General features: G+C 39.9%; 2 protein-coding genes across 2 annotated transcripts in view; one reads left to right on the top strand and one right to left on the bottom strand.

Moving 5' to 3' along the window:
- Rab3GAP1 (RAB3 GTPase activating protein subunit 1) overlaps window positions 1-15,327 on the bottom strand; it is a 452,945-nt gene that overhangs the window by 318,100 nt on the left and 119,518 nt on the right. The gene's annotated exons all lie outside the window — the stretch shown is intronic.
- The window catches only part of haf (leucine-rich repeat and fibronectin type-III domain-containing protein hattifattener), a 41,947-nt gene that overhangs the window by 2,925 nt on the left and 23,695 nt on the right, over window positions 1-15,327 (top strand). Inside the window, exons 2-3 of the mRNA XM_068228577.1 lie at window positions 9,068-9,958; window positions 12,127-12,442. Of these exons, the coding sequence (XP_068084678.1) occupies window positions 9,068-9,958; window positions 12,127-12,442 (1,207 nt within the window). The remainder of the gene's footprint in view (window positions 1-9,067; window positions 9,959-12,126; window positions 12,443-15,327) is intronic.

Genomic DNA, 15,327 nt, shown 5'->3' with positions numbered 1-15,327 from the left:
ATATTTTCTATTTTTTGATATATTTCAGCATTACTTCGTAATTTCCAACCTTCTGCTGTGTTTTGTGGGCCTAATCTTCCTCATTATTCGCCTTTCTAGTATTTCTAGTTTATCTAAATTATAGTTTAATGCCAGACATTCGCTTGCATATAGGCATTCTGGCTTCACTACTGTGTTGTAATGCCTTATTTTTGCATTTTTGGATAGGCATCTTTTATTGTAGATATCTTTGGTGACACCATAAGCTCTCTCCATTTTATGTACCCTCTCCTCTACTGCAGATTTTTCTAAACCATTTTCTTGGATTATTTCCCCTAGATATTTGAATTTTTTTTTCCCTCTCTATTTGGCCAATATCTGTTTTCAGAAATTTTGGTGCATCCCAAATATTTGTTAAAAATTTTGTTTTTTCTGCAGAAATTCTTAACCAGTTCTACTGGCGATCAGACATTTACTTGGGTTATAGCAGATGTCACATTTTCAGAAAGGATTGCAAAGTCATCTGCAAATGCAAGACAATTTATTTCGATCCTTTTGTTTCCTCTTCCTAACCTTATCGGTGAAATGTTGAGTTCAATAAGTTTTTCGTTCCATATTCTCACTATTTTCTCTAAGACACAATTAAAAAGAATTGGGGATAGTCCGTCGCCTTGTCGTACACCAGATTTTATTTTGAAAGGCTGTGATATCTCTCCCAGAAATTTCACTTTAGAGACTGTGTCTGTAAGTGTTTCACGGATTAGATTTGCCAGTTTAGACTTTATGCCAAATTCTCGAATTATTTTATATATAGTTGCTCTGTCAACAGAATCAAAAGCCTTTTTGAAATCTACAAACATGACTACAATGTCCTTTGAATTAAGTAACCTGTGGCGAATTATTGACTTAAGATTAAATATTTGTTCTGAGCATGATCTTCCTTTCCTGAAACCACCTTGATATTCACCTAAATGATTGTCTAGTGTTGTTTCTACTCTGTTTAATAAAATCTTCGAAAATATTTTATATGCCACTGCTAATAAAGATATTCCTCTGTAGTTATTAACGTCATGTTTATTACCTTTTTTGTAGAGTGGATGTATCAAGGCTACTTTCCATTCCTCAGGATTTTTTTCAGTTTTCCAGATTTCTTCAAAGAGTAATTGTAGCTCATTATTATTATTATTATTATTATTATTATTATTATTATTATTTTTGCTAGCGGCTTTACGTCGCACCGACACAGATAGGTCTTATGGCGACGATGGGATAGGAAAGGCCTAGGAGTTGGAAGGAAGCGGCCGTGGCCTTAATTAAGGTACAGCCCCAGCATTTGCCTGGTGTGAAAATGGGAAACCACGGAAAACCATCTTCAGGGCTGCCGATAGTGGGATTCGAACCTACTATCTCCCGGATGCAAGCTCACAGCCGCACGCCTCTACGCGCACGTATTATTATTATTATGTTTTTCTTTATTTCTTAATCCGTTTACCGTCCAGGGTAGGTTTTCTTCCTCGGACTCAGCGAGGGATCCCATCTGTACTACCTTAAGGGCGGTGTCTTGGAGCGTCAGACTTAGGGTCGGAGGATACAACTGGGAAGGAGGACCAGTACCTCGTCCAGGCTGCCTCACCTGCTATGCTGAACAGGGGCAGGGGGGATGGGAAGATTGGAAGAGATAAACAAGGAAGAGGGAAGGAAGCGGCCGTGGCCTTAAGTTAGGTACCATCCCAACATTTGTCTGGAGGAGAAGTGGGAAAACACGGATAACCACTTCAAGGATGGCTGAGGAGGGAATAGAACCCCCTCTACTCAGCTGACCTCCCGAAGCTGAGTGGTCCCCGTTCCAATCTTCGTAGCACTTTTCAAATTTCGTGGCAGAGCCGGCCCCCGGAGGTGGCAGCCAATCACACTGACCACTACACCACAGAGGCGGACAAAAGTAAACATTCCTAAAAATATTCGTTACAAGTAATTGGATTACTTTAACTCACTCACTTCCCAACGCTGAATAACCCCTTGTATTAGCACCGCCGGATTTCTCGTTAGAATCAATCATTTTGTCACGCTGTGGAAGGGCTACGTAACGACCGCAGGTATGTAACGATTTTCTGATGTCTTAATTAATCGTTCTACCAAGTTTTATTGCAATCGATGCCTTCGATACACCACGTTTCACTTAAAACTGTAGCAAAAATTATTATTTTAAAGTATGTAAATATTATTTTACGGAAAAATGATCATTACCAATAAGTTTATGATGTTTTAGGTGATTGTCCTACGAAATCCATTGCAATCGATCTGGTCCTTGGCAGTGGAGATGAATTAGCGATCTTCAGAATAGCGTGTTAAGTATCCATAAGTATGAATAACAGTCTAACACCCAAGAAAGTAGATTTCTCAATTAAGCAAGAATGTATAGCCCGTACTGGCTGTTATCGCAGTGAAGTAGACAAACGAGTTTACGTACCGCAAGGCAGACTCGTTCCGTTTAACTGTAATACCGCAAGCGCCTGGGTCAGCCTCGCAGTGATGACGGCGACAATGCAGATCGTCTTCTCATTTGGGACAGAGTTCTGTTACACCTGCCACACACAGACGTTCACAGTAGGCCTAGGTACTTCTTCTTCTGGTGCCTTATACTCAGAGATGAGCGACCATAATGGAGTAATTTTATTCCTAATAATAGTGTTGCTGGGCTGAGTGACTCAGATGGTTGAGGCGCTGGCCTTCTGACCCCAACTTGGCAGGTTCGATCCTGGCTCAGTCCGGTGGTATTTGAAGATGCTCAAATACGTCTGCCTCGTGTCGGTAGATTTACTGGCACGTTAAAAATTCCTGCGGGACTAAATTCCGGCACCTCGGCGTCTCTAAAAACCATAAAATTACTTAGTCTGACGTAAAGCAAATAACGCTATTATTAACTAGCAAATATACCCATGCTTCGGTACGGTATTCTAGATTGTATACGGATATCGAAGTAAATTACTGTACATGCAGTGAATGAGATTTTTTTTAAATTGCATGTCTCTTAGCGTTATCCGAGAAACAGAATGTGAAGTGTGAATTGCGGAGTTGTGATGATGACGGCAGGCTCACTTTCCTACAGCCATTCACAATAGAGTTGGGAAGTTTACATTATAACTGCAGGCCCTATTGCCTAATCTATTTGGGAAGTATTCGTTAAAATCGCAGGCCCCCTTTCCTACTTCGGGACAGATTACAGTCGAGGAGTTTTTATTATAACGGCAGGCAACTTCCCTACTGCAAGTCATTGAGTTGTGCTGTTATCATTATAATGACACGTCCCTCTTCCTAATATCAGCCAGCTTACTGCCAGTTATACCGAGTTGGTGAGTTTCCATTAAAATAGCAGGCCACTATGCCTAATGCCAGTCACATATTAGATGGCTACATTTGTTCATAAAGGCGGTCATCCTTGCCTACAGCCAAACACAATCGGGTAGGGGAGTTTTTAACAAAACTGTATGCTCCCTTGCCTTCTGCAAGTGAAATTGAGAAGGGAATTATTCATTACGATGATGGGCCCTTCTTACTACTGCCACTTACACAGGAGTTGGAGGAGTACTCCATTCCTACTGCCAGTGAAAGTCGATGTGGGGAGTACTGATTGTGGCTCTGCTGGCGGGACCTAGTGTTTACAGTGCACTATGTCTTCTGGTATAGGCTGAGCAATTTTGTTACTTTCATTGATCTGTCTCTGTCTTATACTTGGCTTTGACAATATGAAAGTGACTTAGGTATGAGCAATGCTAGTAACGCCATTGCTTATGCAGCCCGTCCCTGCTATGAATGGTGTGAAACTATTGCTCATAGGTCGATTAGTGCATACATTTTAGTGGGCTTGGCAGACTGATATGTAATAGCAACTTATGGCTCAGTGACGAAAGCAACGGGAAATTACCTCACTCCTCATTTCCCTATTGCGCCTCTTCGGTGATGCGTAGGCCATCTATGACAGCTGATGGCGGAGCTGTTGAGCATCCAACCAGCCTTCGGGCTGATGACTAAACATACATACATACATACATACATACATACATACATACATACATACATACATACATACATACATACATACAAGGAGTACTGATTACAACAACAGACACACACTTTCTTGATCGGTACAAATCGAAATCAATGATTATATATAGGTCGACATACAAAAGTATGGGCAACCTCCTTTTGGGGAAAGTGTGTTTATGTATATAAATGTATATAATTATGTAAAATATTGCAGGTCTTTATTTACAGATTAACTGCTGCTAAACGGTACGTTGTATCGAAAAACGGATTGTACCATACGACATCGTATTGAACGATCTAAATGGCTGGTCCTATGATATTTTCTCGTATCTCATCTATTCATGGGTCAGATTGAGCTAGAAACGTTGAATAGGGTGAAATTTGGGTAAGATTTTCTCACAGTGCATTATTTTTCGGATAATTATATGACAGCTACAAACATAGCATTTGGCTCACATACGGCTACTGTGTAGACCTTGATGATCCTATATTTCCTATAAGTGATTTAAAGTATGAATTATGCATGTAAAATGTGCAAAATTTACTTACAATTGCGAATTAGGGACAAATCCAACGTATAAGAGGTAGAGATGCGACAAAAAGTCATAGGACCAAAGTTGTAGATCACTCCAAATTGAAACGTGATTGTGCCATCCGCTTTGTGATAGGACTTACCGATTAGCCACGAAATACCTCGAAACGAAGGTCTGCACCGTCATTAAAATTGCCACCATATTTCGATATTGTTCGGAGATGAAAAGTGAAAAATTAAAAGATCTTGGAAGTTTTGCGTCGGTTACAGGCTAAAACGTATAATTATGCCAAATTTCAATTTTCTAGCTCGTCTGGCAGATTGTTCCGCATTCTTAATTTTGGGGAAGGGCGGTAAAAATTAGGACAATCAGGAAACTAAAGCCAAAAAAATATGCAGATAGTCGCTATTACCCTTTAAACGGATAGCTGTATGAAAATTTCGCCAAAAGAGTCAATGTACAGACACACGGCCGTTACGATTATATTTGTATAGATAATAAGGTTACGGTATCTGTTTTACACCCCTGAACTACTTTACCGGATTTCAAAGACACCGACGTGCCGGAATGTTATCCCGCGAGAGTTCGTTTACGTACCGGTAAATCTGCCTGTCTCTATATTATTAGGTGACATAACAACGTTTTTACGTATCCATGATGTAATATTTTTGGGATTATACCGTGTAATAAAGTATATAAACACACTAAACGCGCGTGTCTTCATCAGGAGAAAACATAAAACGGAAACATGATGCATCAATGGTTGCTAAGAGAAAGCAACAAAGAACTTAAAATGGTGCCCTAAGATGTAATAGGAACGCCGTTTTAGCCCCATGCTACGGACAACGAATAGCACCAGTAAAACATCACTTTCTGATGGTTCTGATAATAGTTTTCCATGATTCACTGAGGTTGTAGCCTGTATCGCAGTTGAAATTATCTGGGTGTTTATGTATTTCAACCGCCTCCCTGATGATTCTAGGACGATATTGTTTTATACGGGCAAGAACACCCACTCCTTGGAATATGACATATTGACCAGGTGTTAAGACATGATCAGCAACAGCTGACTGATCATGTTAGTTGATTCTGATACACCTATTATGTTCGTTAATGCGAGTGCATAGGCCTATCTTCCTCTACCTAATATAAACCTTGCCACACATACAGGCAACTCTGTAGATACCCGGTCGTTGCAACTGACTCAAACTGCCCTTAATTGGTCGCACGAGTTGCCTAATATTAAAATAAGTTCGAAATAGAGTTCGTATATTGTACCTGCGTAATATTTTAGCAATACGCTTCGTCGTGTTACGTATGCAAAGTAGGTAAGCAGTTCCTCTTGCATCTTTTTTCTCAACAGACGTCCGATTATGCGTCCGTTTCACAACCGTAGAGATGTAAGCTTTGCTATAACCGTAGCTCTCAAAGGGAGGCGGTTGAAAAACGTAAACACCCAGATAATTTCAACCGCGATACAGACTACAACCTCAGTGATTCACAGCTGCCATTCGTTGTTCCTAGCATGGGGCTAAAATAGCGCTCCTATTACATCTTAGGGCACCACTTTAAGTTGTTTGTTGCTTTCTCTTAGCAACCACTTATGCATCGTGTTTCCGTTTTCTGTTTTCTCCTGATGAAGAAAGGCAAGGTACCTTTCGAAACGCGCGTTCAGTGTGTTTATATACTTTATTAATACACGGCACAAACCCAAAATATTACATCATGAATAGTTACACGGGTCATGAAAGTCTAAATAATGTTTTTAACTGTTGATTAACATTGGAAAACGAGTATTTTGGCGCAAACTAGGCGTTTCTACGACAATGGTTATTCGTTCAGGAAAAATATTTTTTAAGTTAACTAAAAATGTTGACTTTGTTACAGAACAGAATAACTGAGAAACTAGCTGTGATGTAATTTTGATTTATTGGTGGATTGTTTAAAACGTATTACATTTTAAATTAGCAAGGAAGAAATATCCCTTGAAAAATTATTTCGCGAACGCCCAAGCATTTTCTGAGTTTTGCTTTTTCTAGATAAGGGTGGGAGAAATCACGGAATAAATTATTTCATATAACACCCCTAGCGCGCGCGTAACCTGTCCCGCCTACAGAGCGGGTTCTAAGGAACTCTGCTGTGCAAACAGCGGCGCGATACCTGCTCCCATTCGGAAATTATATGAAACAACTCATTCCATGATTCTCCCACACTTGTCTACGAAAAAACAAAATTCAGAAAATGCTCGGACATTTACGAAATCATTTTTACAGATCACTTCATCCTCGAAAATCTACAGCCTGTTTCCAGCCATTCCATCGGGTCGGAAATGGAATGAAGGCCCCAATCTAGCGGCGAGGATAGAAACTGTGCCAGCTGCCGAAGCCTGTCACACTCCTCTGAGACAATGATTAATGACTGACAGAGTCCAGAGTGTTGCTGGAATGAAAGATGACAGGGAAAACCGGAGTGCCCGGAGAAAACCTGTCCCGCCTCCGCTTCGTCCATGGAGTGACCGGGATTTGAACCATGGAACCCAGCGGTGAGAGGCCAATGCGATGCCGCCTGAGCCACGGAGGCACGCCTCAACCTTGCTAATTTAAAATATAATACGTAGGCAACAATACAGAAATAAATCAAAATTAAATCACAGTTAGTTGCTCAGTTTTTGCATTTTATTGCCGAAAAGTCAAAAAGAAATTGTTTGCCTAAACTACAAAAAATGTTTCTAGAATGGGTAACCAACCTGGAAACGCATAGTTTGCGTTAAAATACTCGTTTTCCGATGTTGATTAACAGTTAAAAGCATTGTTGTATCACCTAACAATATAGGGACAGGGTCGCTTATGTTCAAATCATAGTGTGTCCCTAGCTTTCTAGCAAACTGTATTTGAGCACCATCGAATACTACCGGGATGAGCCGGGATCGAACCTGTCAAAGCCAGCATTCTACCATCTGAGCTATTCAACCAGGCGTAATTACTCGTATTTTGCGCTTCCCGTTACAGATGTCGAACCAGTGTCGACCGAACAATCTTCTCCGCCCACGTCCACATTATTCCATCCTACCTTGTCTTCTATCATCAGTCGATGAGGCTTTGTTGGTCATTTTGGAAGATGTGACCCAAATATGCTGTTTTCCTGCGTTTTGCGAGAGTTGAGATTTCACATGATTTCCCGGCACGACCCATGGGATTCTCAGTACAATCCTGCAGTCGGTTCACTGACATACAGCCATTTGAGTCCATCCTTCGACAATGAAACCAATACTTCATGACGCGCGAACTAATTTCGAATCGGTAGTCACGGTTGCACACAATCTTTTAATTTCAGATTCCGATTCTGATTCCCATACTTGTCTTGGCCAACCTCTAAAGTACTTGAAATGATCCCCTTTCAACGATGTTTCCATTCGGGGATATAACAAAACTGGTTAATTTATGCTTGCTGATTACCATTTTTTCTTAATGTTTATTACATACATACATACATACATACATACATACATACATACATACATCATTCTGGGAACACTCGAAAAAAAGGAGACGAGTTGCTCAACTAAGTGGTATGTTCAGAGCTGTCAGTGGAGAGATGGCGTGGAACGACATTAGTAGACGAATAAGTCTGAGTGGTGTCTTTGAAAGCAGGAAAGATCTCAATGTCATGGAATACTGGAATAATTTAGCAAGAGATGTTTAGGCCTAATAAATTTCCAAATTCTTTGCAGTTATTTAAGGAAAGATTAGGTGAACAATAGATAGAGAATCTACCACCTGGGAGACTGCCCTAAATGCAGATCAGTGGTGATTGATTGATTGATTGATTGATTGATTGATTGATTGATTGATTGATTGATTGATTGATTGATTGATTGATTGATTGATTGATTGATTGATTGATTGATTGATTGATTGATTGATTGATTGATTGTTCATTTGTTATACTTTTCAACGTTCAATCTGCAGGCCCCTGTGACTTAACTAGTCACCTCCTCTATTTCGAATTTGCCTCGAAGCCTCATATAGTTCCACACCCCATCATTAAACCATTAAAAAATGAGTCTAACAATCGCGGACTTGTCTTCCTTACTCTCTTACATCCATGATACAGTTCATTGTTCTCCTACGTAACCTATCCTTCCTTCTCCACTTGACTCAAATGACTCCACCACCGAAGCCAGTTTATGCCTACAGCCTTCATCCATAAAATGCATTCATAACTTAAACTAACTCCTCGTTCTGAGTACCCTCCTGCTATTGTCCCTACCTGTTTGTACCAGCAATCATTATCACTACTTTCATGCTTGTTGCTTCTAACCTATGAATAAGATATCTGAGCTTTCCTTGCTAACGTCGTTAATGCAGGTCTACTAAAGTGTTAGAAGTATCACGTGAATTAATATTCATTCAGCTGCATCTTTTATTTATTTATTTATTTATTTATTTATTTATTTATTTATTTATTTATTTATTTATTTATTTATTTATTTATTTATTTTGTTGCAGACTGCCATGGCTTATGGGTCGACGCTGTTAGCTGTTGTAGCGCAAATACTGCTGCTACTCCTGCATTCTGTGAATGCACAATGTCCGTGGCAGCGAGATCTGAAGGAGCTACAGTCTTCTTGTATATGTGCCTACAACCTCGGCCAAGAACTATCAGTTCAGTGCGATATGGTGGACTTTCCTCTACTGCTCAATGCTCTTGACCGATATGCTAGAGCAACTCCAGTAGACTTACTCTATATTAACAACAGTACAATCTCGAAGCTTGAAGAAGGTGCATTTACAAATATTCGTCTACACAATGTACAGCTATCTGGGTGTCGGATAAGAGCTGTAATGCCAGGTACGTTCCGTGGCCAGGAGAACACACTGAAGAACCTCAATCTCCAGGATAATGAGCTGGGAGAAGTGCCTGTTGAAGCTCTTCGCCCTTTAGCTAACCTCACACTGTTGGACCTGTCCCGAAACAGGATAGTACGAGTTCCAGACGAGGCATTTATAACTCTTCGAAATCTCGCCACACTGAAACTATCAGACAACAATTTAACATTAGCACCAGATGCCTTTCTTGGTTTAGAGAGTTCTCTGAAGAATCTTAATCTGAAGGGAACGCATCAGAAACGTATGCCTGAAGCAATACGTGGGTTACAAAAGCTTGCTTTCCTCGATCTGTCACAGAATGGACTCCAAGAGTTGCCCGGTTCCGGTGGAAGTCGCCTGATGATGGGGTTGGATTCGCTCACGGCTCTCAATCTGGAGAGGAATCTTATCGATCGGGTTGCTGAAGATGCATTTCGAGGTGTAACAGACACGCTCAGTTCCCTGAGTTTACTCAATAATCTTTTGGACGTGTTTCCTAAAGCAGCAATAAACAGCCTTACAGAGCTCCGAGTAAGTATACACAACATTTCACTAGTCTAATTTCACAAATTAATTAATTACGAATAGCAAAGCCATATTAACAACAGGGCTGATGATAGTATTTATTATTATTATTATTATTATTATTATTATTATTATTATTATTAATCACAACAGACATATCAGCGCACTACATTATTACAAAATTAATTAAAAATCAGTTAAAATGGAGTACTGTTGACGTCATAGTAGTAAAGACTGCCTGGTCGTGGTGCTAAGGCTGTTGGACGGGTCATTTTGACGACACACTCATGTGGTCTTAAAATGTTGTAAACAGTTTTAACACTGATGATGGAACCTTAGAGTCCGAAAATCGGTTATGTAATAATATAGTATGCTGATACGACTCTTGTGATTAATAAATAATAATAATAATAATAATAATAATAATAATAATAATAATAATAATAATAATAATAATAATAATAATACTCTTCTCATCCAACATGCAATTACTCTTAGATTAAAACATTCTACAATAGACCCTATTACCATCCGGATGACGATCTTTCGTGCAGATCAATCTCTGGTGCGATACAGTATTCAGACTCACTGTGTCGTCTGGTATAGGCAAAAGCAGTTTCGATACTATCATTTATCTATCTCAGTCTCATCCTCAGATTTAATGAAATGAAAATGATTGAGGTATGATTTTTTTTTTTTTTTTTTTTTTTTTTGCTAGTGGCTTTACGTCGCACCGACACAGATAGGTCTTATGACGACGATGGGATAGGAAAGGTCTAGGAGTTGGAAGGAAGCGGCCGTGGCCTTAATTAAGGTACAGTCCTATCATTTGCCTGGTGTGAAAATGGGAAACCACGGAAAACCATCTTCAGGGCTGCCGACAGTGGGATTCAAACCCACTATCTCCCGGAAGCAAGCTCACAGTCGCGCGTCTCTAACCGCACGGCCAACTCGCCCGGTGGTATGAATTTTACTAGTAACACTATTCCATACGCAGCCAGTCCCTGTGATGGATGCTGCGAAAGTGTTGCCCATAGGGTCGGTTGGTGCGTGCATTTCAGTGGGCTTGGCGGACTGATATGTAACAGCACCTTCCAGCTCGGTGAGAAAAGCAACGGCAAACTATTTTACTCCTCATTTCACTAATAAGCCTCTTTAGTGACGCTTAAACTACCTATGAAGGCTATGGTGAATCTGTTGAGCATTCAACCCTCATCAGGGCTGAAGGCTCAATATAGGCCTAAATGGCTTGGATGTAAGAATGGTTGGATGTTGTTTCTCTGGAGGTTTAACTTCGTTCTAACTCATTAGAGGTTTTCGGCGACGGAAGGGTGCGAAAAGGCATGGACTGGGAAGGTAGCGGCCGTGCCTAGTGTGAAAATACGAAACCACAGAAAACCATAATCAAGGCTGCCGACGGTGGGAATCGAACCCATTATCTCCCAAATGCAAGAATACACTATAATAATAATAATAATAATAATAATAATAATAATAATAATAATAATAATAATAATAATAATAATAAATAGTAATTACTACCGTTTTTATAAATCTTAAAGGTTGAATTAAAAAAATTCTTAGCTGTTATGCCGAAATTCACTGTCAATGATTTGGTGGTTCCTTAGATATAGTGATGTGTGAGTGTATGGGTGCTTTACATTTACACAGAGAGAGAATATCCACTTAGGACTGCTGTCCTAATACTAGGGAAACCACAAAGGTTCAACCTATTGATTAATCCTTAAGGACAATAAGAAAATACATTTATTTTCATTGGATTTTGTAAAATGTTGCAATAATTATTAGTTTTCAGGCAGCTACCCTCCAATGAATTCTATTTATTCACATAACTTGTAAGTTATACAGACGTCTTTGTACTATTTGGTGTGAAACTCTCAAAAACGCAGCTGACATTTCTTGCAGAAGATCAGTAGCGTGTCAAAACCTTTTGAAAATACTGACATATAGAAAATGCAACTTGTTCATCTATCTTTGGAACTCAATAAAAACAAAAGAATTTTAGTGATGCAATCATAGCCAGCTTCAAAGTGATTGCAACATATCACAGGTATGATTGCAAACAAAACACCCAAAGCTTCTGGTACACCTCAACAAAACTGTAACAAATTTGGCAGGAAATATATGAACGTAATCCGCAAACTTGATTGCAGGTGCTTGATATAGGCTACAACTTGCTGACAGAGCTGCCAGAAGATGCTTTCTTTGGAACACCATCACTGACTCTCCTTGCTCTGGATGGTAACCATCTATCAACAGTACCTGAATCAGCACTGGCACATCTCAACACGACATTACGAGGTTTAAGCTTGGGAGGTCGGCACCTGCAATGTGACTGTCGACTACGATGGATCACAGAATGGATACGGCACGGTGATCTGCAGGTCACTAGCAGGGAACGTGACCCACAGTTTTGTGGTTCTCCTCCTCATCTAAGGGATCGAGGCTTTTATAGCATTCGTCCAGAAGGTAGGTGCATTGCAATGTGCTTTTATCTCGCCATAAAATGTGAAAATACTTAATCAAGACAGCCTAATATCATACAAATTTATATAACTATGAAAAATCATCAGTCTCTATTCCAGTACTGAACCCTTATCCACATAATCCCACTGAGACTTACATTTATCCTGAGCAGATTTTCAAAAAAGAGCCGACCCCATGGTGTAGAGATAGCGTGCCTGCCTCTTACCCGGAGGCCCCGGGTTCAATTCCCGGGCAGGCCCAGGGATGTTTACCTGGATCTGAGGACTGGTTCGACGTCCACTCCACTTGCGTGATTAGAATTGAGGAGCTATCTGACAGCGAGATAGCAGTCCTGGTCTAGAAAGCCAAGAATAACAGCCGACATGATTCGTCGTGCTGACCACAAGCCACCTCGTAATATACAGGCCTTCGCGCTGAGCAGCAGTCGCTTGGTAGGCGAAGGCTCTTCAGGGCTGTGGAGCGTTAGGGTTAGGTTAGTTAGATTTTCAAAAAGTATAAAATTAACCTATTCCTGTTACTAGTCTACTCTTGCAAAAGGGTATTAGCCTAATAACTGATATGTTGAAAATGGTCATCATAAGGTCCAGGTAAAAATCCCTGACCACGCTAGGAATCCACCCAGAGCCTTGAGTAAGAGGGAAGCCAGCTAACTGCAATACAAAAAAACTAATTTTAATTACTGGAACAGCAAATCATGTATGCTTTAAGGTCTCAGCTGCTGAGTTGCAACCAATCTGAGGAAGGGCCATTAGGCAGTCCCTGAACCAGCTCTGAGGTTCAGATATCACTGCTATCTAATAGCAAAAGTTAATTCTTCTGGATGGTTCCTAACCAGAGCATTCAAAGATGTCCAATACCATACAGCACTTTTCTTTATTGTCTAATCTGTCCACAATAAAAATCTTAGTTTACAAAGTATTTATCCCTTCAACTGGTATCATACGTCTATGAGACAGCTCGAAAATCTCCAATGCTCACCACCAATCCAACTAAAGGTCTGCTTCTGTCACCCCCTCATGACCCTTTCACCACCAAGACTGGTTCTGGGCACTTGGGCAACAAAAGGTGCCTTTAGAGTGTGTGATCTCAAGTAAGAGGGTAATAGAATTCCCTCCCCTCCTCCATCTCAGTGACTGAAGACACTAGTTCTGTTTACTTAATGTTTGAGAACAATGCTTTTAATATTTCTAATGCAACAAATTTGACCTTAAATAAAACTTACAGCCAATTAATAGTTTTTATTTCCTATTATTTAAGGAGATGAGTTTTGCCTTGTTTAAAGGCTTCTTTAGTGCATACAGTAATTCATTCATTGGATCGCAACCATAAATAATTAGATGTTAAAACAATTTACACATTAACATCGGTAGTTCAATCTTATATGAAACATGGTACATTCTAATTTTCAAAATATTCAAATCAAATTCAAATTGAAATTAAACGGGGGGTCCATTAGGCAGTATATTGTAATTCTAGTTTGAATTTATTGAACCGAAATACAAATTGAAAATAATTTTAAAATTACAAGTAGGAAATTAAAGGACTATTTTGCTTCCTTGTCTTTTAGTTTCTCAGCTTAAAATTGCACGCAATATTGTACACACTGACAATGACACAGAACTACTTCATGTGGTTTTATCAAAATATGCATTAGTCAATGTTGGCTGGGAGGGTAGGAGAGGTGGTGATATACAATTTCTAATCACTGATTGCGAGCCAAAAGTCAGGATTCAATTCCAAACCTCTCCGCCCTATTCGTATGGAATGAGGGCATATGGCGCCGTTGATGGAGATTCATTCGCCGGATAGGGACATGTAACCTTGAGCAGAATCTTTGATGCTATTCGAAAGGGGTAGGCTATGTGCCGACACCGGGTTTCACCCTCTCCCTTCCTACTTTAATATATCACGTCATTCATTTCATCTCATTAACACCTCTGATGAGGTTGATGTCAGGAAGGGCATCCGGTCATAAAAACTCACTACGAAGATTCAATCCTGACCCCGTAGAGAAACGGGACAAGGGTTTAACATACATGGTGTTGATACACGCTGAAGAAGCCTTACTAGGTAATGAACAGCACTGATTGGCTATAACTTTTATTTAAGACTACCTAAGCAATATAGTTGAATACGACTTTCTTCTCTATTAAACAATTAAGAAATATTACATTTTTTTTAATTTGATTTGTCTTTTTGTAATTATTTCTGTCTAGTTTGTAGGAAATTTCTTCCTTTGCTAAAAGTGAAGCTCAATTATGATGAAGTTCAGTACCTAGTACCAGGAGCAAAGTTTTAAGAAAAACATTTTTATTTTACATACATACATTATCATTATAGACTGTTATGCCTTTCAGCGTTCAGTCTGCAGGCCTCTGTGAATTTACTAAACATCGCCACAATCCTCGATTTGCAACTAGTGTTGTGGCCTCATTTAGTTCCATACCTCTTATCTTTAAATCGTTAGAAACCGAGTCTAACCATCGTCGTCTTGGTCTACCTCTACTTCTCTTACACTCCAGAGCAGAGTCCATTATTCTCCTAGGTAACCTATCCTCCTCCATTCGCCTCACATGACCCCACCTCCGAAGCCGGTTTATGCGTACAGCTTCATCCATCGAGTTCATTCCTAAATTAGCCTTTATCTCCTCATTCCGAGTACCCTCCTGCCATTGTTCCCACCTGTTTGTATCAGCAATCATTCCTGCTACTTTCATGTCTGTTACTTCTAACTTATTCATAAGATATCCTGAGTCCACCCAGCTTTCACTCCCGTAAAGCAATGTTGGTCTGAAAACAGACCGATGTAAAGATAGTTTCGTCTGGGAGCTGACTTCCTTCTTACAGAATACTGCTGATCGCAACTG

Source organism: Anabrus simplex, chromosome 7 (assembly GCF_040414725.1).
Source record: "Anabrus simplex isolate iqAnaSimp1 chromosome 7, ASM4041472v1, whole genome shotgun sequence".
In the NCBI taxonomy this organism is placed as follows: domain Eukaryota; kingdom Metazoa; phylum Arthropoda; class Insecta; order Orthoptera; family Tettigoniidae; genus Anabrus; species Anabrus simplex.
This window is presented reverse-complemented; position numbering and strand designations above follow the sequence as displayed.